General features: G+C 41.3%; 1 protein-coding gene across 1 annotated transcript in view; it reads left to right on the plus strand.

Moving 5' to 3' along the window:
- The window catches only part of AGO2 (argonaute RISC catalytic component 2), a 45,862-nt gene extending 25,194 nt beyond the window's left edge, over window positions 1–20,668 (plus strand). Inside the window, exons 8-19 of the mRNA XM_070940312.1 lie at window positions 393–540; window positions 1,384–1,503; window positions 4,250–4,372; window positions 5,386–5,519; window positions 7,810–7,994; window positions 9,465–9,624; window positions 11,136–11,226; window positions 12,722–12,916; window positions 14,058–14,192; window positions 14,381–14,482; window positions 17,013–17,212; window positions 18,858–20,668. Of these exons, the coding sequence (XP_070796413.1) occupies window positions 393–540; window positions 1,384–1,503; window positions 4,250–4,372; window positions 5,386–5,519; window positions 7,810–7,994; window positions 9,465–9,624; window positions 11,136–11,226; window positions 12,722–12,916; window positions 14,058–14,192; window positions 14,381–14,482; window positions 17,013–17,212; window positions 18,858–18,966 (1,702 nt within the window). The 3' untranslated portion in view covers window positions 18,967–20,668. The remainder of the gene's footprint in view (window positions 1–392; window positions 541–1,383; window positions 1,504–4,249; window positions 4,373–5,385; window positions 5,520–7,809; window positions 7,995–9,464; window positions 9,625–11,135; window positions 11,227–12,721; window positions 12,917–14,057; window positions 14,193–14,380; window positions 14,483–17,012; window positions 17,213–18,857) is intronic.
- Window positions 20,669–23,130: the final 2,462 nt, after the last annotated feature.

Below are 23,130 nucleotides of genomic sequence, written 5' to 3' on the forward strand. Positions count from 1 at the left end.
ATTTAGATTGCACACTCCTGTCTCTCCTCTCCCCCCCACCCCCCGGTCTATGGAACAATTGTCTTCCATGAAACTGGTCATTCCCTGGTGCCAAAATGGTTGGAGACCACTGCTCTAAACCGATACTACAGAATAGAATAATAGAATAATAGAATAATAGAATAATAGAATAGAATAGAATTCAATTCTTTATTGGCCAAGTGTGATTGGACACAAGGTGCATATGCTCACAGTGTACATAAAAAGACAAGATACATTGGTCAAGAATCATAAGGTACAACACTTCAAAATAGTCATAGAGTACAAATAAGCAATCAAATCATATGAGGTGACTTGTAGAAATACTAAATTGTGGTTTCCCCCCCCCCTCCCCTTCAACTGTTATTCTGCAGATTTCCTCTTCAGCAGGAGAGTGGCCAGACTGTTGAATGCACTGTAGCTCAATATTTTAAGGACAGGCACAAATTGGTATTACGCTATCCTCACCTTCCATGTTTACAAGTTGGACAGGAGCAGAAACATACGTACCTTCCCTTAGAGGTAACCTTATTCCTATTGGGGCACTTCCCCCCCCCCCCCCGCTTGTCTATTTTTCCTAATTTTGATTGTAAGACATGGCTTTTGTCATGATTTGGCATGATATTTCACTATCAGGCTGCCATATTTTTCTGTCTTAAAGGGGAATAACAGAGACCTAGACATGTTTATAAAACATAGTCTTTCCCAAGATGGACAGTTATATATGTGTATATGTGTGTGTATGTATATGTATGGGTGTAGGTATATATGTACACTTTTGAGAGCAGGCAACAGAATTTCATTTTTAATGTGTGCCAGTGTGCCCATAGTAAAAAAATGACAATAAAGGTCATCCATCCATCCATCGTCACCTTTTGTTTCTGAAGTTGTTTAACAAAAATGAAACAAAATCAGAAGATGTGACTGTCAATCACTGGTCTTGTATGTGTGTGTTTGTGTGTTAAAAAGTGCATAATTTGGATAGTAAGGGAAAAATTGTTTTTGTGACGCCTCAAAGAAATACTCAATTGACATATGGCTAGCCCTGATATAGCTACATAGTATTTTCCTTTCAATGAGATTGCAGGTAGTCCTTGACTGTTTTCAAAAAAAAGGTTCTTAAGACCAGGAGTCAATGTTTTGATGTCACTGCCCCCCCCCTTCCTGTGGTCATGTGACCACAGTTTATAACTTTTTTTTTTTTTTTTGCTGGAAACTGGCATTATTTCCAGTTCCCAGCTAAAAGCACATGTTGGGGACAATGGATTCGAAGACTACCTGTATAGGGGCAGCCCAAGAAGCAGCATGCTATATATAAATTTTTCCACATACTTTGACAGTAACCTTTTGGCTGTGTTGTTTTAGGTATGCAATATAGTTGCAGGACAGAGATGTATTAAGAAGCTGACAGACAATCAAACTTCTACTATGATTAGAGCCACGGCGAGATCAGCCCCAGATCGTCAGGAAGAGATCAGCAAATTGGTGAGCATAAACCTTATAAGGTAGACCAGACTTGGAAACAGATACCAAGCTTAAAAGCAGTAACTGGGAGAGGGATCTTGGAGTCTTAGTGGACAAGCGGTTAAATATGAGCCAGGAGTGTGCGGCGGCAACCAAAAAAGCCAACGCAATCCTAAACTGCATTAACAGAGGGAAACAATCAAGATCAAGGGAGGTACTAATACCACTCTATAAAGCCTTAGTAAGACCACACTTAGAATACCGCATCCAGTTTTGGTCACCACACTATGAAAAAGATGTTGAGACTCTAGAAAAAGTGCAGAGAAGAGCAACCAGGATGATTAGGGGACTGGAGACTAAAACATGTGAAGAACTGGGCATGGTTGCAGAAACTGGGCATGGCTAGTCTAGTGAAGAGAAGGACCAGGGGAGACATGATAGCCGTGTTCCAATATTTGAGGGGCTGCCACAGAGAGGAGGGGGTCAAACTATTTTCCAAAGCCCCCGAAGGCCAGGCAAGGAATAATGGATGGAAACTGATGAAGGAGAGATTCAACCTAGAAATAAGGAGAAATTTTCTGACAGTGAGAACAATCAACCCATGGAACAGAATTTGCCTTCAGAAGTTGTGGAAGCTTCATCGCTGGAGGCTTTTAAGAAGAGACTGGACTGCCATCTGTCAGAAATCTGTAGGGTCTCCTGCTTGGGCAGGGGGTTGGACTAGATGACCTACAACAAGGCCCCTTCCAACTCTGTTAATCTGTATTTAACCCTTTTTATTCCAGGTTTATGGATTATTACAATGAACTATGTAGACCTGAAGCTCCTTTTATCAGAAGAGCTATAGGAACAGAGCTGGTCTGAATGTTCTTCCCTTCTTTTCTCTTTCCTCCTCAGGAGGATTAAGGGGTGGGGATCTGTCTGAGATGTTTTTGTAAACGACTTTCTTGGCCTGGGTTCAAATCTTGTTTATCTGCTCGTTGCCTTGGTAGTGGAGCTTCCCTCTGTCCCTCAAGGGTATCCTCTGTACTCCCTGCAGTGGCTCCCTTCTGTCCCTTATTGGAACATTAGGAAGGAGACCGATTGGCACAGGTGTATGCTCTGTGTCTGTAGGAACGTCACAAAATGCCTTCCCATAGTTTCATTCCCAGTGGTCAGTTTTTTAAAGAAAGCATTTCAGCCAGGAGCAAGAGAGAAAATCATGGTATTTGGGGGCTGAAGATTAGAGAGAAAGAATAGAGAGAAACCAAGACAGTGTTGTTGCAGGCATAGAACACAGAATAACAGAGTTGGAGGGGACCTTCTTGGAGGTCTTCTAGTCCAGGGGTCACCAACCTTTCGGACCTTAGGGACCACTAAATTCATAATTTTAAATCCCGCGGACCACTAATATGATCTGCCTAATGACTGGCTGGGTGGGCGTGGCAAGGTGGCCATGTGACTGGGTGGGTATGGCCAACTTGATGTCACTCATGTCAAGGGGCGCCTTGCCGGCCTCTACTTGCTACTCCTCGACTGCCCGCCCGGGCTCCTTAGGGCCCCAACAGGAAGCAGTTGCTGGAGCTAAGCAGCCACCATGAGAAAGAGTTGGCAAAACAGCTCAGTTCAAATTGAATCTGACCAAGAAGGAGGCTCAGCAAAGGACTGAGGACTAGGAGCATGGGCTTTCCAAGCAGAGGGAAGACCTGCGGGAGTGCAAGGCCAGGTACTGGAGGCTCAGCGGGCTGAGATGGTCAGCCAGTTCCAGGCCATGATGCTGTCCCACTGGAACAAGGCCCTCCAGCTCCTTGCCACCAGTGAGGCTTTCCTCCAGCGTTCACCCAAAGCCCTGCACCTGGAGTCTGAAGCAGACCCCAAGTCAGAATTTCTGCCCTCTTTTGACCCGCAAAAAAGACCCAGAAGAGAGAGACTCTGCAGCAACGCAAACATTCATTGCACGTATCCATCCCAGGGGCCGTAGTTTGAGGACCTCTAATTTAGTGCAATATAAAAAATGCAAATAAATTTTCTGCGGACCACCAAAATTTTCTCGCGGACCACCAGTGGTCCACGGACCACCAGTTGGTGACCGCTGTTCTAGTCCAACCCCCTGCTTGACGGGAGACCCTATTCCATTTCAGACAAATAGCTGTCTAATCTCTCCTTAAAAACTTCCAGTCCTGAACCTCCTAGAACTTCTGAAGTCAAGCTGTTCCACTGGTTAATTGTTTTTCCTTAGTCCTAGATTGCTTCTCCTTGATTACTTTCCATCTGTTGCTTCTTGTCTTGCCTTCAGTTGCTTTGGAAAATAGATTGACCCTCCCTATATGTAGGAGCCCCTCAAATATTGGAAGACTGCTATCATGTCTCCCCAGTCCTTGTTTTCATTAGACCTAGATGTACCCAATTCCTGCAACATGTTAACATGTATTTTAACACGCTTTTATTCGGATATTTTATTGTTGTGAGCCGCCCTGAGTCTTGCGGAGATAGGGCAGCATATAAATAAAATAAAATAAATAAATAAATAAATAAACAAACAAACCGTTTTTCATATGTTTTAGCCTCCAGCCCCCCCTCCCCCCCCATCATTCTTGTTGCTCTTCTCTGCACTCTTTCCAGAGTCTCAACATCTTTTTTATATTGTGACGAGCAGAGCTGGATGCAGACTGTACAGGTTTAAAAAAGTTAAAAGAATTCAGAATTGATTTTCCATTGCAACTAAAACAATCCTAAATCAATTTATTTTAGATGTGTGTTTGTATGAAATATTTTTCCCCCCTCCTAGATGCGAAGTGCAAGTTTTAATACCGACCCTTTCGTTCGTGAGTTTGGAATCATGGTGAAAGATGAAATGACGGATGTCACGGGGAGAGTGTTACAGCCACCTTCAATTCTCTACGGAGGCCGGGTACGTGTGTCATCAGGACTTCAAGTTCTCATTCGGCCTGTGGGTCATGGCCCAGAATAAGAGTTGAGATGACAGTTTCCTGTGATTTCAGATGGGCCATGTAGTGTCGAGGTCGTTGGCTTGCAGATGTTCTGGGGTTAAATGCTTTGGGGTAAAAGTGTGCAGTTCCCACAGCCAGGAATTACCTCCCAGTGGAGAAGCCCTTAATAAGGGGAACCTGTCTGTCTCCTGGGAATGTCCTGAGGGGACCGGAACAACTGAAATGAACATGCAAGCATGTTGGGTGTTAGGAGAAGGCATCAAGACACGCAGTTGTGCACTTGAGATGCTTGTTCTAACTTCCCACCATTCACTTTTTGCACTAAGGTGTGGCTTGTTCTTTGGTCTGCAATCTGTTGCACAGGTAGTCCTTGACTTAGGGCCACAATTGAGCCCCCAAATTTCCATTGCTAAGTGAAATAGTTGTTAAGTGAGTTCCGCCCTCTTTTACGACCTTTCTTGCCACAGTTGTTAAGTGAACCACTGCAGTTTTTAAAAATTAGGAACATGATTGTTAAGCGACTCCAGCTTCCCCATTGACTTTGTTTGTCAGAAGGTCACAAAAAGGGATCACGTGGCCCCCGGGGGACACTGCCCACCATCGTAAATATGAGTCAGTTGTCAAACATCCAAATTAAATCATGTGACCCTGGGGATGTTGCAAAGGTCATAAGTGTGAAAAACAATCCTAGGTGCCGTTGTAACTTTGAACGGTCACTAAATGAATGGTGGTAAGTCGAAGACCACCTGTCTGACCAAGGAGAGCTTTCATACCATGAGCCGTGGATGTGGGCTGGTCTATGAATACTCTGGTGTGGGTGCCTTTGTTTTTCCCCTTAGCATCCAGGGGTTTGACATCAAAAGACAGATGTGTTTTTGAAATTGCTATGCTGTAGAGCTTTGTTTTGGGGTTATTTTTGGGAGGGGGGGCTCTGGGAAATCATTCAACTTTATTTTTCCCCCTCTCTCTTTAGAACAAAGCAATTGCTACCCCAGTGCAGGGGGTCTGGGATATGAGGAACAAACAGTTTCATACTGGAATTGAAATCAAGGTCTGGGCCATTGCGTGTTTCGCTCCCCAACGCCAGTGCACTGAAGTCCATCTTAAGTGAGTCTAGTTGAGCAGCGTCTCGCTCACGTCTTCTTCCAGTTTTCCCAGGCTGAGCTCTTGTTCTGTTGTGGTCACCCGGTGTTTTCTCTGCATCCCTTTGCAATAACGACAGTATTTAGAATAGAATAACAGAGTTGGAAGGGACCTTGGAGGTCTTCTAGTCCAACCCCCTGCTTAGTCAGGAAACCCTACACCACTTCAGACAAAGGGTTGTCCAATCTCTTCTTAAAGATTTCCAGTGTTGGAGCATTCCCAACTTCTGGAGGCAAGTTGTTCCCCTGGTTCCGTGATGGCGAACCGATGGCACGCGTGCCACAGGTGGCACGTGGAGCCATATTAGTAGGCACGCCAGCTCAGCTCTGGGGCGCATGCGCGCGCCGGCCAGCTGATTTTCGGGCCTTCAGGGCCCACCAGAAGTAGGGAAACAGGCTGTTTCCTGCCTCTGGAGGGCCTGGGGAGGGTGGGGAAGGCCCGTTTTTCTTTCTTACCCAGCTCCAGATCCTCTCTATTTATCTGGGAAGGGCGAAAACAGCCTTTCCCACTCCCTTGGAGGCCCTACGGAGGCTGAAAGGGCCCATTTCCTGACTCCCAGTGGGACAGGAAGTGACGTTTTGTCCTGTCCCCAGCCTCCTAGAGAGGCTCCTACAGACTCCTAGAGAGGCGCCTACAGACTCCTAGAGAGGCTCCTACAGACTGGGGACAGCAAAAAATGTCACTTCCTGTCCCAGCGAGAGTTGGGAAATGGGCCCTTTCAGCCTCGTAGGGCCTCCAAGGGAGTGGGAAAGGCTGTTTTCGCCCTTCCTAGATACACAGAGAGGATCTGGAACCAGGTAAGAAAGAAAAACGGGCCTACCAGGCCATCATGTGTCAGGAGTGGGGGGAGGGGGTTGCGCACGCATGCGCGTGGGCACATGCGTGCGCGACCCTCCCCTGCCCCTCCCCTCCTGGCACGCGATGGCAAAAAGGTTAGCCATCACTGCCCTGGTTAATTGTTCTAACTGTCAGGAAATTTCTCCTTAGTTCTAAGTTGCTTCTCTCCTTGATTAGTTTCCACCCATTGCTTCTTGTCCTGCCCTCAGGTGCTTTTGGAGAATTTGTCCCAAAAGTGCTTTGTTTTTTCAAGAGGCAACTGGACTTTCTGGTTTTCTTTGAAGAAATTTCGCTTCTCATCCAAGAAGCTTCTTCAGCTCTGAATCCCAAAGTGCATAGCTAAATGTCTACGGAGATTCTCGGTCATCCAGGACATGGTTGTCCCAAAGGTGCTTTTTTCAAGAGGCAACTGAACTTTCTTTGTTTTTCTTTGAAGACGTTTCGCTTCTCATCCAAGAAGCTTCTTCAACTCTTTGGGTTAAGCACCTTTAGGACAACCATGACCTGGATGACTGAGAATCTCCATAGACAACCACAGTATTTATTTTTAAATTACAGGTAATCCTTGATTTCTGATTGGAATTATGGTTGTAATTGTATTGGCTGTTAAGCAGGTCATCACAGACCTGATTTTATGACCTGTCTGGTAAGTAGTAGTTAAACGAATGCAGCGGTCATAAAATGAATGCTGTCATTGTTAAGTGAACACATTATTTGCAATGGGCATTTTTTTTCCGGGAAACAGGAAGTGATCACTAGTTTCCGGAAGAAACATAAATTGCAGTCATATGACCACAGGACACTACAAACGGCCATAAATACTGGCTGATTGCCAAGCTTCCCATTCATGTGACCACATGGAGGGGGCTCCGGTCATTGGAACTTCAAGTCTGGGTCATAAGCACCATTTTTTGGGGTCTGTCAAATTTATTAGTAATCTTTAACAAATACTTATAAATTACTGCAGGATTAGTTTTGGGATAGTGATTATACTCTGGGCGAATTACGTCATGAGTGTGGCATTAGAATTTTAGATATGGTTTTATGTATTTAGTTTAATGCGCTACATTTTTGTTCTGTGATGTTGAATTTTCTCCGTTGTTCTGATCGTTGATTGAAGAAATAATTTTTCCTTTTAAAGTCTTAAGTAGGCAGCCTCCTTTCAGACTTGCAAAGTTTGAAGGGGCTGTTTCAAGTTTCCTGGCCTAATGTAATTTTGGAAGGAAAGGATTAAAGAGATAATGTTATAGTTATGGATGCAGCCGGTTTTGCTCTCACATAGAAGGGTTGGCATAAATGGTTTCTGGAGTCGGAAATCCACAATCGTAGTGTGTAGAATGTGATGTCTTGTTACATGGCTACGTAAAACTTTGGTTCCTGCCCTTAAAATGTGGTGTTGCTTCTTTTAACGTACCAGAACCTTCACGGAACAACTGAGGAAAATATCCAGAGATGCAGGAATGCCCATCCAAGGTCAACCATGCTTCTGTAAATATGCCCAGGGAGCAGACAGCGTGGAACCCATGTTCCGTCACCTGAAGAACACCTATTCTGGTCTGCAGCTTGTGGTTGTCATTCTACCTGGGAAAACTCCTGTTTATGGTCAGTCTAAGAGACCTGCATGCCTCTGTCACCTTTCGCATTACTGTAAATCAATGTTTCTCAACTTTGACCACTGGAAGATGGGTGGACTTCAACTCCTAGAATTCTGGGAATGGAAGTCCACACTTCTTCTAGTAGCCAAGCTTGAAAAAAATCTGCTGTGAATATGTAATTTTTCACTGTGATCCTCAACACACTTTCTTGAGATGGTTCCCTTTGTTTGCTGCCTCTCTATTTCAGTTATGAATTACTTTTCTACATTAACCTTGGAAATGTCTGATCTAGAACTCTCATCAACTGTAATGCAATGCAAGTTAGATAGCTTAGTGTGATATTTTCTTCTAAAATGTCACAAGAAGAAAAATGTATATATGTAGTATTGAAACATATCTTCCTGAACAGCCTTTTCCTCAAAAACAGAAGGCTGCATGTGAAAATGCCAGAATTCTATCTATTTTAGAAGATAGTTGGATTGTAGAGAAATGATTGAAGGGTGGCCTTATGATCTGTATCTTGATTAGCAGCTGTTATATCATAAATTCTTAGTGGTGGAAGATTAAATTTTACCCTTCATTTTGAACATATCTGCCTCCAATCGAGAGCAAAGAGGTATTTTTTAAAAGTTATATAGAAAAGCATTTATTGTATTACAGATATACTGTGCTTCAATTAACTTTCAAAGTAATTTTAAAGTTACTTTGAAAGTTAACTGAAGTACAGTATATCTCCAATTTAAATTTGTATTTAAAAATACAAAAGAGATAGATCAAGACATATAAACAAAATACAAATTATAAGATTTATAAAATGGCAAGACCCAAAGTCTTAAAGCTGCCTTAGAAATGTCAATCAAATGAAGATAATAATTATTTTTTTACATTGATTGTATTTGTTTTATATGGCTTTCCATCTCAAGCAAATAACTCTGAGTGAGTGGCTAATTAAGAACATGTCTTGTTGAAACAGAAGGTTTTTGTGGGGGTGGACTTGGCAAAAAATATCCCAATCAAGGAACTACCAACTCAGGCAGACAAGCTAAAAGTAAACAACAGCCCAATAAAGGGACCACCAAGTCCACTTCTACCAACACCGACCCTGCAAGCCACTAGTAAATAAAAAGAGCAAGCCCTATTTGCTTCGTAGCACTGATGATGTAACCTAGTTTGGTAATGAAATGTCTGCAAGAAAACAACCATGCTCAGAGATTACCAACGACCCCTCATTTCATCCCCGAATATAGGAATATACAAATATACAGTATAGAATATACAAATATTCTCTTCTATAGAAAGATAGGGGTTATATGGCCCATGGCCTCCTCCTTGATAGTCCCCTGCTTTATCTCACAGGGGCATTATGAGAAGATGCTGTAATAAAGAGATTATAGTTGGGGTTAAGCAGTCTAAGTAGCTGCCAGCCATTAGCTTGATCTGTTTAACAACATCTCTTTTCATTTCTCTGACTCGGCAGCCGAAGTGAAGCGTGTCGGTGACACCGTGTTGGGAATGGCCACGCAGTGTGTGCAGATGAAAAATGTGCAGAGGACTACCCCCCAGACCCTTTCCAACTTGTGCTTAAAGATCAATGTCAAACTAGGAGGAGTTAATAACATTTTATTGCCACAAGGAAGGTAAGGATTTTCAGGGTATGAGTAAGTACCCCACTGATCCCGTGCTGTTGAAGAAAGAAAGCAGCTGGTACATTCATTCTGTTGGCTGAACAGTTTGTCTACTTGCCACATTTGCAGTTAATGTGCAATTAAAAAAAAATCCAAACAAACAGTTCCGTTCAACATGGAATAATTTTACCTTGCAGCATTTAAAAAAAAAAAAAAACTGCTTGGTTTTTGTGGTTAGATGTTAATTAATGCCTTATAACAAGGCAGAATCCCAAACTTTTGAATTGTGTTTTGAAGGATCAAGTGAAGGCCTCTTGTTTATATTGTACCAAGCAAACCTCCGGTTGTGACCAGTTTTGTGGCTGAAGGAGGAGGAAAGCAAAATAATTATAAATTTTATTCATGGCTGGGCTGTTGACTCTGAAAAAAAAAGGATAACAACTCAAGACTTAAACTATTACATATTGTGTTGATATAACAATTTGAACAGGGAAGAGGGGAGAGAAAAATCTCCTTTTGGCCCTCACATTGTGTTACTTTACAATTTAACCATGGTTTATTGACAGCACCATAATTTGACTTGTCAACTAGGAACAACTACAGCATATAACTGTAGAAATACTTTTGGGCTGAATTGTGATTGTAAGTCAAGGACTACCTGTAATGGTGTAGAAATTAGAGGCATTACAGGACATCAACTCAGATTACAGGTTGTCCTCGATTTACGACCACAGTTGGGACTGGAACCTCTGTCTCTAAGCAAGGTGAGTTGCACCCAATTTTTCAACTTTTTTTTGCTGCAATTGTTAAGTGAGTCACACAGTTGTTCAGCAAATCTGCCTTCCCACATTACTTCGCTTATTGGAAGCTAGCTAGGAAAGTTGCAAATGATGTTTATGTGACCCCGGAACATTGCAACCACCGAACCATCGAATGCATGCCAGTTGCCAAGGGTCCAAATTTTTATCATGTGATTGCAGAGACGTTGAAACGGTTTTCTTTGTAACTTTGAATGGTTGCTAAATGAATGCTAGTTAAGTCAAGGACTACCTGTACTTCAAAGGAATTAGGCAAATTTCACCCAGCAAGACTGTTCCTAGCTACAGTGGTGATGGTGGTGATGGTAGCCAGCTGTTGAGAACCACAGAAGGCTACCCATTTCTGCTGCTGTTTATAAGCTCTCTCAGTCCATGTGGTTGGCCATTTGAATTCTGGAATTTTTGGGTCCAGTCTGATCCTGCTGGGCTCTTCTGGGGTTCTTCTATTGAGAAGATACATTATCTGACCACCTTGCACAGAAGGGCTGAGCAGGAAATACCACGGCTGCTTCTAGGCCTTTGAAACTAAGGTCCAAGGTAGAGAGACGGTGCCCAAGGCCCTTTGACTGTCATCAGATGGAAATAGGTGCTGGCAGAACGCAGTTGTATAACGGGTGCTCTATAGTTTTCTAGAGAACATGCAAAGGGAAGCTTTCCTCCCTGATCGCGTTGTGTAAATATTTGTTATGCTCTCTCTTATATTAGGCCTCCAGTATTTCAGCAGCCTGTTATTTTCCTTGGTGCAGACGTCACTCATCCACCAGCTGGAGATGGGAAGAAGCCATCTATTGCTGCTGTGAGTAAAAGAGGCATTTATCGCCTGCATTTTCTTTTCTTTTTTTTTAACTTTTAATTGTTACCCAAAACGTTAAAATACAAATTCCAGAAAGAAAAAGAAAAAAATTATGCAAAATCAAAAACTAGAACATTAAAAAAATGGGTATGAAAAAAATCCAGAAGACCAAAAACACATATATTAATCCCACCCCCCCTCGTTGAACATTGCTGGATATATTGCAACAATGTTAGTTTCGCCTACATTTTCATTATTATATCCGTATTTGATCTGAGCTCATTTTTCCTACTTGACCATTTTTCGTTCCCCCATTCCTTGTCCAAAATATTTCTGAAGAAGTCTTCTCTTAGAATTGCCTTAAAAACACACTTCTTAATTCTTTAGAATAGTCGTTTTCCTACTTTTATGGCAAGCCTATTTCATTGGCTTTATCTATAGTGGGTGTGCTTTTGAAAAATTCAGGTTTTTATGGATAATTTTTCTTTCTTCTCTATGTGTCTGCAATCACCCCATCATTGTTGACTTTATGGCTCTTGTTGTCAGGGGTCCAAGTAATAACTCCATAGAAAGAGCCTTGATAGTACAGGGGTTTAGTGCACCCTGTTATTAACACAGCTGCCTGCAATTTACTGCTGGTTCGAATCTCTCCAAGGCTCAAGGTTGACTCAGCCTTCCATCCTTTCTAAGGTAGGTTAAATGAGGACCCAGTTTGTGGGGGCAATAAGCTGACTTTGTATAAAATATACAAAAGAATGAAGGCTATTGCTTAACGCATTGTAAGCCGCCCTGAGTCTCCGGAGAAGGGCGGCATATAAATCAAATTAAAAAAAAAAAAAAAAGAAAGCAGAACTCTGAGTCAAGCAAGTTCCTCAAAGAACAATTTTATTGGAGATATCATGTTGGCACAAACTGGTGAAAACGGACTCTGAAAGTTCCTGTGGTTTACACCTGATTAAAAAGTGAAAGTTCCCCCTTTCCCCAAACAATCAGTCACATTGTCCAATTGAGGTGCTGGCTGGCTGCTTGGTAACCAGACTCCTCCTCTCCCCAGCCAGCCACCTGTTGGAATGTCCTTGGTTCTCACAGGAAACTATTTTGTTTTGGCTACAAAGTCCCATCTAAGTTTGTCCCCCCCCCCTTCCTACCCCTTCTTCGCGCTGTGGCAACCCTGAAGCCTCCAAAATGGCCCCAGTCATGTTCGCTTCAGAGTTGACCCTTGTCTTGTGTCATCCTGTCCTAATGTGATAGATTCCAGGTGTGATGGAATTGCCACTTCCCAAACTCCCAAATAATAGGCTGGCTGGGAAATCTGTACTTATAAGCCACTTCACCTGTTGAACCGCTAAAGACTTTATTTCAGTTGCAGAGATGCTGCTGCTGGAAACTGCTGTAACAGAAAATGGGGAACATTCCTTAAAGTTGCTGTGTGTTAAATTCCGCAGTCTGTTTTTTTTAAAAAAAATTTTATAAGAAACGCCCTTGCTTTCTCCCCCAGGTTGTAGGCAGCATGGATGCCCATCCGAACCGCTACTGTGCCACTGTGAGGGTCCAGCAGCACCGCCAAGAAATAATTCAAGACTTGGCTGCCATGGTTAGGGAGCTGCTGATCCAGTTTTACAAATCAACTCGATTCAAGCCAACGCGGATCATTTTCTATCGAGACGGTGTTTCCGAGGGGCAGTTTCAACAGGTTCTGGTCTTGCTTTCTTTTTCTTGGACTTAGACTTAGAGTAACTTTATTATCACTTTCAATGTACATTAATCGGCACACATTAAAATGAAATTTTGTTGCATAGAGTTCTCAAAGGGTCACCACTTCCAATATATACTACATAAACATGATAAAATACTGTAAATAAATAAATACAAATTTATGTATATACCTACATATATTATATGACATAGAGAAACAACACAGTCTAGTTTGGATGTGTACATGGCGAGAAAAATCACGAGAATCTTGCGAGTTTATCAGACGGATGGCATAGGGAACTGTTATAGATACTTTGAAACCTCCTCCCAAAGGGCAGCAACAGAAACAGACCATAAAGTGGGTGTGTGGGCTCTCTAACAATGCTTTGAGCTCTAAGCATACAGCGCTTATAAGCAGCATCCTGAATAACGGGAAGTGAGTTTCCTATAATCTCTGCTGTCCTCACCACTCTCTGTATGGACTTTCTATCTGAGGCGCTGCTGCCACCAAACTAAACGGGGATACAGTTTGCTCTCGTGGCTCTGTAGAAAGTGGCCAGGACAGAAGGAGAAAGATGTGCGCTCCTCATCTGACTCAGGAAATGCAGACACTGGTTTGCATGCTTCACTAAGGGCAAGACTCACTTAACAAATGTTTCGCTTAGCCTCAGACATTTTGGCCTCCATTGTGGTCGTAAGGCGAGGACTACCTGCGATTCTTTAAAAACAAAAAACAAAGTTGGCTCCTTGTAAATTCAGGAGCATTTGTGGCTTGATTCTGACCCAGAGCCTGAATTTAGTGTTGTCTAAACCAGATCTTCACAATGAATGACTGCAGGGTTGTGATAATAAGATTCTGTTTTGCCCAACAGAGGAGCATGCCTGGACGCATACACATTTTTATTCTTGCAGTGGTTTTCTTATCCCAGATCTAGCCAGTTTAATCTCATTAAGTCAAGAATGTGGGGCTGGTCCTGGTGTTTTTGCATTGCTTCAGATCACCTGTTTTGCTGCAGGTGATGAAGAATATCTTCCTGAAGGAAGATCCAAATAAATAAAGAGGGTGGGAGGAGTTTTCTTATTCGTAAGGTTTCAAACTATCTCTTCCCTCTCCCTCTCTCCTGTTTCTCTTGATGCAGGTTCTTCATCATGAATTGCTGGCTATCCGAGAAGCCTGCATTAAACTAGAAAAAGATTACCAGCCAGGGATTACCTTCATTGTGGTGCAGAAGAGGCATCACACCAGGCTGTTTTGCACCGACAAAAATGAAAGAGTAGGTATTGCATATTGTTTTGGGAGAGAAGTTGGGAAGTGGCGAAATAAGAAACCTCTAGTTGCCAACATGCCCTACTACTGAGACCTCAAAATTGGCAAATGAAACAACTTTTTGAGTTAATTCTTTTTTTTTTTTTTTTTGCATCAGCATGTCAGTTCTTGCATCCTTTGGTTTTATTTCCACAGGTTGGGAAAAGTGGAAACATTCCAGCAGGTACCACTGTGGACACAAAAATCACCCACCCTTCGGAGTTTGACTTCTACCTGTGTAGTCATGCTGGTATTCAGGTATCTTCTGGATGCACCATCTCCTGGGTTGTCATCAGATCTCTGGGTCAGATCTTTCTCGGCTGCCTGTGCATGTGGTTGAACGTGTTCCACTTCTCTAGCTTTTAGTGTAAATGACACTTATTTCCAGTCCCTTCTGTGCAGCATGAGAGAAAGGGTTCCCTTGGACAAGAGAACAGGAAAGAATTTCCTCCCCACTCAACAAGTTTCCAGGAATTCCAGATAATAGAATAGAATAGAATAGAATAGAATAGAATAGAATAGAATAGAATAGAATAGAATAGAATAGAATAATGGAATGGAATGGAATGGAATGGAATGGAATGGAATGGAATGGAATGGAATGGAATGGAATGGAATGGAATGGAATAGAATTTTTTATTGGCCAAGTGTGATTGGACACACAAGGAATTTGTCTTTGGTGCATATGCTCTCAGTGTACATAAAAAGACAAGATACATTAGTCAAGAATCATAAGTTACAACACTTAATGATAGACATAGGGTGCAAATAAGCAATCAGGAAACAATCAATATCAATCATAAGTGGGAAGAGATGGGTTATAAGAACGGTGAGAAGACTAATAGTAATAGTAATAGTAATAGTAATAGTAATAGTAATAGTAATAGTAATGCAGCCTTAGTGAATAGTTTGACAGTGTTGAGGGAATTAATTGTTTATCAGAGTGATGGCGTTTGGGAAAAAACTGTTCTTGTGTCTAGTTGTTCTGGTGTGCACTGCTCAATAGCGCCATTTTGAGGGTAGGAGTTGAAACAATTTATGTCCAGGATGTGAGGGGTCTGTAGATATTTTCACAGCCCTCTTTTTGACTCGTGCAGTATACAGGTCCTCAATGGAAGGCAGGTTGGTAGTAATTGTTTTTTCTGCAGTTCTAATTATCCTCTGAAGTCTGTGTCTGTCTTGTTGGGTTGCAGAGACAAACCAGAAAGTTATAGATTAAGAATAAATTAAGAGACAGACAAGTAGAAAGTTTTACATTGCAAATACTTTAATCATACTATATATACATTCCGAAAGAGCACATTCCCTTTGCTCTAAAAGTCTGCTTGCAGTTCTGAATGTCTGTCTGTCTGTCTCTTTATCTGTCTCTATCTTATCTTATCTTATCTTATCTTATCTTATCTTATCTTATCTTATCTTATCTTATCTTATCCTATCCTATCTATCTATCTATCTATCTATCTATCTATCTATCTATCTTCTATCTATCTATCTATGATCTTGCCTTTATCATTTTCATAAACAACTTGAAGCACTGAACATATCTTAATGCTCCTTCCTCCTCCTATTTCTCCCACAAAAACCCTGTGAGGTTGGCTGGGCCGAGAGAGAATGTTTGGCTCAAAGTCACCCATTCGGCTTTCATGCCTAAGGTGGGACTAGAACTCACCTTCTATTTTCTAACTTGGTTCCTTAACCCTTAGACCAAATACATTTCATATATAAATTTATATCCAAGTATAAATTTCAGTCTGAGCAAACAAGTTTTTATTGTCTTTGCAGTCACTACCTTTCAGATCCTATGAATTTACCTTCCACCTTCCATGTTGATGCTATCCCATGCTTCTCTTACCTTCTGATGTCAGTAATAAAGGAGGCATAAAGTTATATTGTGATTCTCATGTACAGCTGCTCTACATGTCATGATTTCACATATACCAGTAGCACTTAGACTTACATACTGCTCCACGGTGCTTTACAGCCCTCTCTAAGCAGTTTAGAGAATCAGCATCTTGCCCCCAACAATCTGGGTCCTTATTTTACCCACCTCGGAAGGATGGAAGGCTGAATCAACACAAGGCTATTTATAGATTGGATCTGTGGAGATTCTCAGTCACCCAGGTTCATGGTTGTCCCAAAGGTGCTTTTTCAGGAGGCAACTGGACTTTCTTGTTTTTTTCTTTTGAAGACGTTTCTCATCCAAGAAGCTTCTCTAGCTCTGACTGGATGGTGGGGAATGGAAGGTTTTATACTCCTTGCAGACAGCTGGTCATTTGCATCCTTTCTGAGGGTCGTTGAAGCACTTGGACAACCAGGAACTACTCAGGTGAACCTGAGGACACAGATAAACCTCCAAGTCCTTGCAGACAGCTGGTCACTTGCATCCTTTTAGGAGGTCGTTGAAGAACTTGGAGGTTATTTCTGGCCTCAAGGTCACCTGAGTAGTGCTCCTGGTTCCTGTAGTCTGCAATCCCCCCCTCCCCCACCTTGTCAGAGTTGAAGAAGCTTCTTGGATGAGAAGCGAAACATCTTCAAACAGGGAAGCCCGGTTGCCTCCTGAAAAAAAGCACCTTTGATAGACTGGATCCTTTGATTTTTCCGTGGCCTTAATTAAGAGTCATAGAAAAGAAACCACATTCACAGTGCTCGTTGGTTACTTTGTCCTTCAAAATAGAAATGCTGCTCCTGGCCAATTTTTGGAAATCCAGAGTGGACCCCTTGCCAAAAGAAGGTTGGACGGCGGAGGGATGGAGACCTTTCCTTATCCTTGTTTGTGCTCCATTTCCAGGGCACAAGCAGACCGTCTCATTACCATGTTCTCTGGGATGACAATCGCTTCTCTTCAGACGAACTCCAGATCCTCACTTACCAACTGTGTCATACCTACGTCCGGTGTACTCGATCTGTTTCTATCCCTGCGCCAGCCTACTATGCACACCTGGTGGCCTTCAGAGCCAGGTATCATTTGGTGGATAAAGAGCATGACAGGTAAGTAATATAGCTGGGATTGAGGGATACGGGCATAATTTACTCAGATGAATGCTTACAGTCATTCTTTTAGTGAACATTTAATGTTTCAGCGACACGGAAAAAAGCGACTTATGACCAGTTTTTCACCCTTACGACCATTGCAGCATCCCCGTGATCACGTGATCAAAATTCAGGCAACCTTGGCAACATATTTATGGCTCATATTTATGACGGTCGCAGTGTCCCGGGGTCATGCTATCCCGTTTTGCGACCTTCTCAGAAGCCAAGTCAATGGGAAGCCAGATTCACTTAATAACCATGTTACTAACTTAACGGCTGCAGTGATTCACTTAACAACTGTGGCAGGAAAGGTCGCAAAATGGGGCAAAATTCACCTAAGAACTGTCTCGCTTAGGAGTGGAAATTTTGGGCTCAATTTTGATCATACATTGAGGACTATCTGTAGCCACCGAAAAGCAAGTCATAACTATGAGACTGAATGACTCATTCTGGGAAGAAGCAACTCAAATTCAGAGCTCCTTTTCTGTCCAGGCAGAGTACAAAAATAAAAAAAAGAGAACTGGTTGCCTCCAGAGTTTTTCTTTTTTTCTTTTTAATTTTTTAATGGGTTTTTATAGCTCTAAAATGTTTATTAATTTCTAAATGGGAGCCGCCCAGAGTTAGTTGAAAGATAGGTGGCTATATACAGTAAATGCTTTAAATAGACTAATTTAAGATAAAATACAGGTAGTCCTCAACTTAACAACAGTTTACTTAGTGACTGTTCAAAGTTACATCGGCACAGAAAAAAGTGACTTATGACCATTTTTCACACTTACGACCGTTGCAATATCCCCATAGTCACATGAGCAAAATTGTAGTCGTAAGCCGAGGACTACCTGTAAAATCACAAAATAAAAATACGACGGCCTTTGCTGAGAAAGAGGGAGACCAAGTTTTTGGTTTTCCCATATAAATCTGCATCAAATTGTATAATATTAACGACAGCCTAAAATGTTTAACATGTAACCATGCTCTAATCCCATACTTTTGAACACAGGGAGATGGATGTCAGTTTCGGTGTCTCAAAGGTGCTTTTTTTCAGGAGGCAATTGAACTTTCTGGTTTTTCCTTGAAGATACTTCTCTTCTCTTCCAAGAAACTTCTTCAGCTCTCAATGAATGGTGGGGAATGGAAGGATTTATACTCCTTGTAGACAGCTGGTCATTTGCATCCTTTTATAGGGTCGTTGAGGCCATCTGGAGGTTTATCTGTGTTGTCAATGGTCACCTGCGTTGTACAAATGAGTGTGGAGCCTTCTTGGAACTGTTCCACGCCCATTTGCACTATTCAGGTGACCCTGAGGACACAGACAAACCTCCAGGTGGCCTCAATGACTCTCTAAAAGGATGCAAATGATCAGCTGTCTACAAGGAGTATAAATCCTTCCATTTCCCACCATCCAGTCAGAGCTGAAGAAGCTTCTTGGATGAGAAGCGAAGCATCTTCAAAGAAAAACCAGAAAGTCCAGTTGCCTCCTGAAAAAAAGCACCCTTGGGACAACCATGACCTGAATGACTGAGAATCTCCTTAGGCATTTCAGTCTCGGGTTTAAACCTATGTTGTTGTTTTCTCTCTCTCTCTCCCCCTCTTCCCCCCCCAGCGCCGAAGGGAGCCACACTTCCGGGCAGAGCAACGGCCGCGATCACCAAGCTCTCGCGAAAGCTGTCCAGGTCCACCAAGATACTTTGCGCACCATGTACTTTGCTTGACATCTGGCCGTGTTGAGGAACTCAGTTCTGTGTTGGATTCACAAGAGACCAGCTGCACTTAGACCAACAGTTGCCCGAGCTACCGCGACAGCCAGCAAAGGAGTGATGCATCTTTATTTTTAAATATTCGAAGGGGGGGAGGGGAGGAGGGGGCTGATGATGATGATGATGATTGTGATTCTATTTGCAAGAAAGCTTTTCATCCAGAATTTCAGACTTGAGCGTAGAAAAAAAAAATTGCACAGCTTTTAAGACATGTGGATATGCCAAAATCAAAAAGCTGCTTGTCGGGAGAAATGAAACAAACAAACAAACAAACAAACAAACAAAAATTGAAAACCCACGTTTTCTAATTAACTAGAGCTGTGATCTCAGGGCTAAAAACAACACTTCTCATTTTAGTTACGACTTTTTCAGATGCTCTTATTTGTAATAATCTGAAGAAATATCCAATTAAGATCCGATTGAACGGGCCTGGGAGGAAAAAAGAAATGAATTTGCTTTTATTTCTTTAAAAAAAAAAAAAAAGCACTAGTTTGGATGCCAGTGAAGTCTTTGATCATTCTGGATGCATTTGTAAAGTGATTTTGTACTGAGATGCAAAAAGAGTGAGCGAATCCTTTGCTGTCTTATTGATAAGTCTGTGAAGGTCTATGGGCAAAAAAAAAAAAAAATACGTATTTTTGACGTTAGTTCTTGAATGTCTTTCATTGTGCTGTTTAAAAATTTTTGTAGGATGAGTTACGGAATTATTTCAGTTACAAAAAAGAAGTTTTATCTATACTTTTTATTAGGTCCACTGAAAGATTAATGAAGTGTGCCACTTTTTTTAAAAAAAAAAAGTTTATTTTTTCTTAAAAAAATAATAATAATAATCCATTTTGATTACTAATCATGGAGTTTGTCCTCTAGGACTGTGACACTTAATTTTCCAAAGCTTTTCTAAAGAATACGGGTCTGTGGTGATACAGTACAATCTCTTTCACTGTTATGTTTGAATTAATGTAAAATTTATATGTGTTTCACAGTATTAACATGATAGTATAGATGCTATTTATATTTATTTACTAAAGAGTGCTCAACATAGTTCTGTTTAACATATCACAAACTGAAGAATGCTTTGGAGTTTTAAAGTGGAGAGCTTTTACGTGGACGAGAGGGATTTGGGTCGAATTCACCAACCGTAGCTTTTTTACAGGTTTCCTTGTTCATTTTAACGAGGTTTCTTTATTATATCTCCTTGAAGTGAACAAAGGAGAACTGGACCTGATGTGTTGTCCTTTAAAAAAAAAAAATCCCAACAGGATTATGCAACTACCTTGTGTGGCAGATCAAAGATATACTTGGTGTTTATATCATTTTTTTCCCCTTGTATCTTGGAAGGATTTAGGAGAATTCACAGGCTGTAGTTTAGACATCAAAAGCAAGTTTTGTGGTTCTTTCAAGCACATAAATTATTGTTGTTTTTTTTTTCTGTTGGATCATCTGGGTCACAGAAATGGAAGGAAGGAGATCTCTATATTTGGCCGTTCGCTCTGAAGAAAGATAATCCCTCCAGAGGCCTGCTAGAAATACCAGTTTCTCTTATGTGCACAAGATTTATCAGACCAAATATTCAAAGCTACCATTGCACTGACGACAACAATAGGAACACTACTAAAATACTGTGGGTTAGGAAGCTTTTTTTACTCTTCCAATCTGATGGGACTTTAAAAAAAATATATCCTAATTTTCCCAGACGTGATTTAATTTTTTTTTTTTTTTTAATCTTGAAACCTTTCTAAGATTCAGTTTTTATTTCCTTCTGAAGAGCAGCACAACCATCACTGGAAGATAAAGAGTTCCCTACCTCCATTGAGAAAAATGTTGAAAATATGATTAAGCTAAGTTTGGAATCTTAGGCTTTGCTCGGAACTGATGGACGTGTTGGCTGAGCGAGATAAAAGGCCACGAGAACATTTTTTAAGGCCCTAGTGCACATTTCATGCCAGTTAACGGCTGCAGCTCTGGAAAGCTGTGCCTCCCGTGGCCAACAGATGCACCTGAAAAACGGGCTTTCGGGGGCAGAGATTTTCAAGCGGTGTGCAGAATGTCTTAAAAAGTTTGTAAGCTGCAATTTCCAGCTGCTTACTAGGTTTAAGAGAAGAAAAAGAGATTTAAGGCACTACTTTTTCTTCTTTTTTTTTTTGGTCATTCTGTTTTGCTAAGCAAGATTGCAGCATCTCCTTTTTTTTGATAGTTTGTTAAATTTTATTTTCAAAGTTAAAATGTTGACTCCAAGAAAAAAAAACAAAAAGGAAACAACAAACAAAGCAAAAATCTGTTTCACCTTTCCTCTCCCTCCTCCTCCTTTCCCTCCTCCTCCTGGGAGGGGCATTTCTCTCTGCAGCTTTTCAGATACCATAAAAATCTGCTCCATGGAATTCAGGATCGAAGTGTAAAACGATCAGATTGGGAGATCAGAAAGGGAGAGAAATCATTTTCAAGTACATTCAAATTAAAATAAAACAGCACTCAAACCTGTAAGTGTTTTCATACACGTTTCTCCTTTTTGTTGTGCATTTTTCGTTATGTGCAACACTTCCGCAATGTTTCTCTACTATCAGATATATTTGATGTTATCTCACTGATTTCCTTTTTCATTTTTTTTTTGGAAAACTGCCTATAAAACTGGGAAAGTGCATCTATTAAAGGATAATTATGAATATAGTTCATGGGTAATTAATTACGAGAGTACAAATTAGCGTTTGAACCAAAATGTTTACTGTAAAATTTCTCTCCCTTTTTAATTCAAACAGCTACAGCAGATTATTGTGTTATGAGCTGCAGAGAGTCCCTCCTGTATAGGAAGAAGGCAGTACGCATAAACTAGGATTTCATTCTTGCTGTTAAAATTCTGTTTTAAATAGCTTTCTTTTCCAGGCAGCACTTAAATGAATTGTTGTGTTTATATTTTTTTACTGTTTGTTTCCCCATAATCTTCAAAATGCATCAGCCAGAGAGAGCTGGGCTAAAATGGAATCTTTTTTTTTTTTTTTTTTTTTGTCTTCCTAACTACAGCCACCTACTCTGACAGCCGTCTTGTAGTGCCTGCCAGCTAGCAACAGGCTAAAATAACAATCCACTGGATTTAGGTGCTTCTGGCAGTGCTTTTGTTGTCTTGGTGGCTTTACCACCAAGTTCTGAAATAGATTTCTCAATGTGCAGATAGTTATTGTTTATATATGCATCATTCAGGGCCAGAAGGAATAGGATGAGTTTTTGAAAGTGTCGGATTAATTTTTGCTTCGATAGAGAGGAGAAATGCATATCTCTTTCTCTTTTTAAACTTCCCATTACCATAATCCTTACAAAAAAAAGGCTTTTAATTGTTTCATATGGCAAGCGGGGAACGGAGGGGGTGTTACTATTATTATTTTTTGTTGAAAAACTGACAATGCACTTTGAAAACATAGGGCGCTCTGAATATGCACAGGAACTGGGTTTTCTTTTAATAATAATAATAATATATGCAGAAACCAAAATTCCAAATGGAAACAAAAAGGATTCGACTTTCTCAGTAGCTCTTTCTTGCAGTGATTCTTGGAACCACACACTGCTATCTCAGGTGAACAATTTCATTTTTTGCAGAGATATCCCAGATACTTTGCGTGAGAACCAAGGCCAATAGCTTTTGAAGGCGGGGGGTGGGTGGGTGGGTAGGAGGGGGAATATAAGGAACAGAAGTGCTTTCGAGTCTTATCACAGGAATCGTTTTATAAGAAAACCAGTTCTAATACGGATTCGGCTTTATTTTGCAAACCCATCTTGTAGAGAACGAATGTTTTGAAAAATAACCTTTGATGCAATTTCTTTTTTTTAAACCAATTATGGCCGTGTTCAGTTGTAGCCAAACCGCTCAGACCGAATGGTGGGTCTGGTAGTTTGTGACCGTCCACTTTCAGGATGAGTCTTTGCCGTGAGATTTTTGGGACCGTGCGCCACTTCGAAAGCCACCTACGCACAACCCAGGAACTGTAACTTCCGCGTAGGGGGGGAAGCGGTTGTTCACCTGGGTTCCAAGCCCACCTGCCGTCACTTGTGAATTTCCTACTTTCCCTAATATTAAATGCTTTCGTAGAATTGAAATGCAAAAAGAAAAAAAAAAGGAGGAGGAGGAGGGAC

The sequence above is a fragment of the Pituophis catenifer genome, unplaced genomic scaffold, assembly GCF_029215685.1.
Source record: "Pituophis catenifer annectens isolate HBS135680 unplaced genomic scaffold, rPitCat1.0.hap2 SCAF_3, whole genome shotgun sequence".
NCBI classification, from domain to species: Eukaryota; Metazoa; Chordata; class Lepidosauria; order Squamata; family Colubridae; genus Pituophis; species Pituophis catenifer.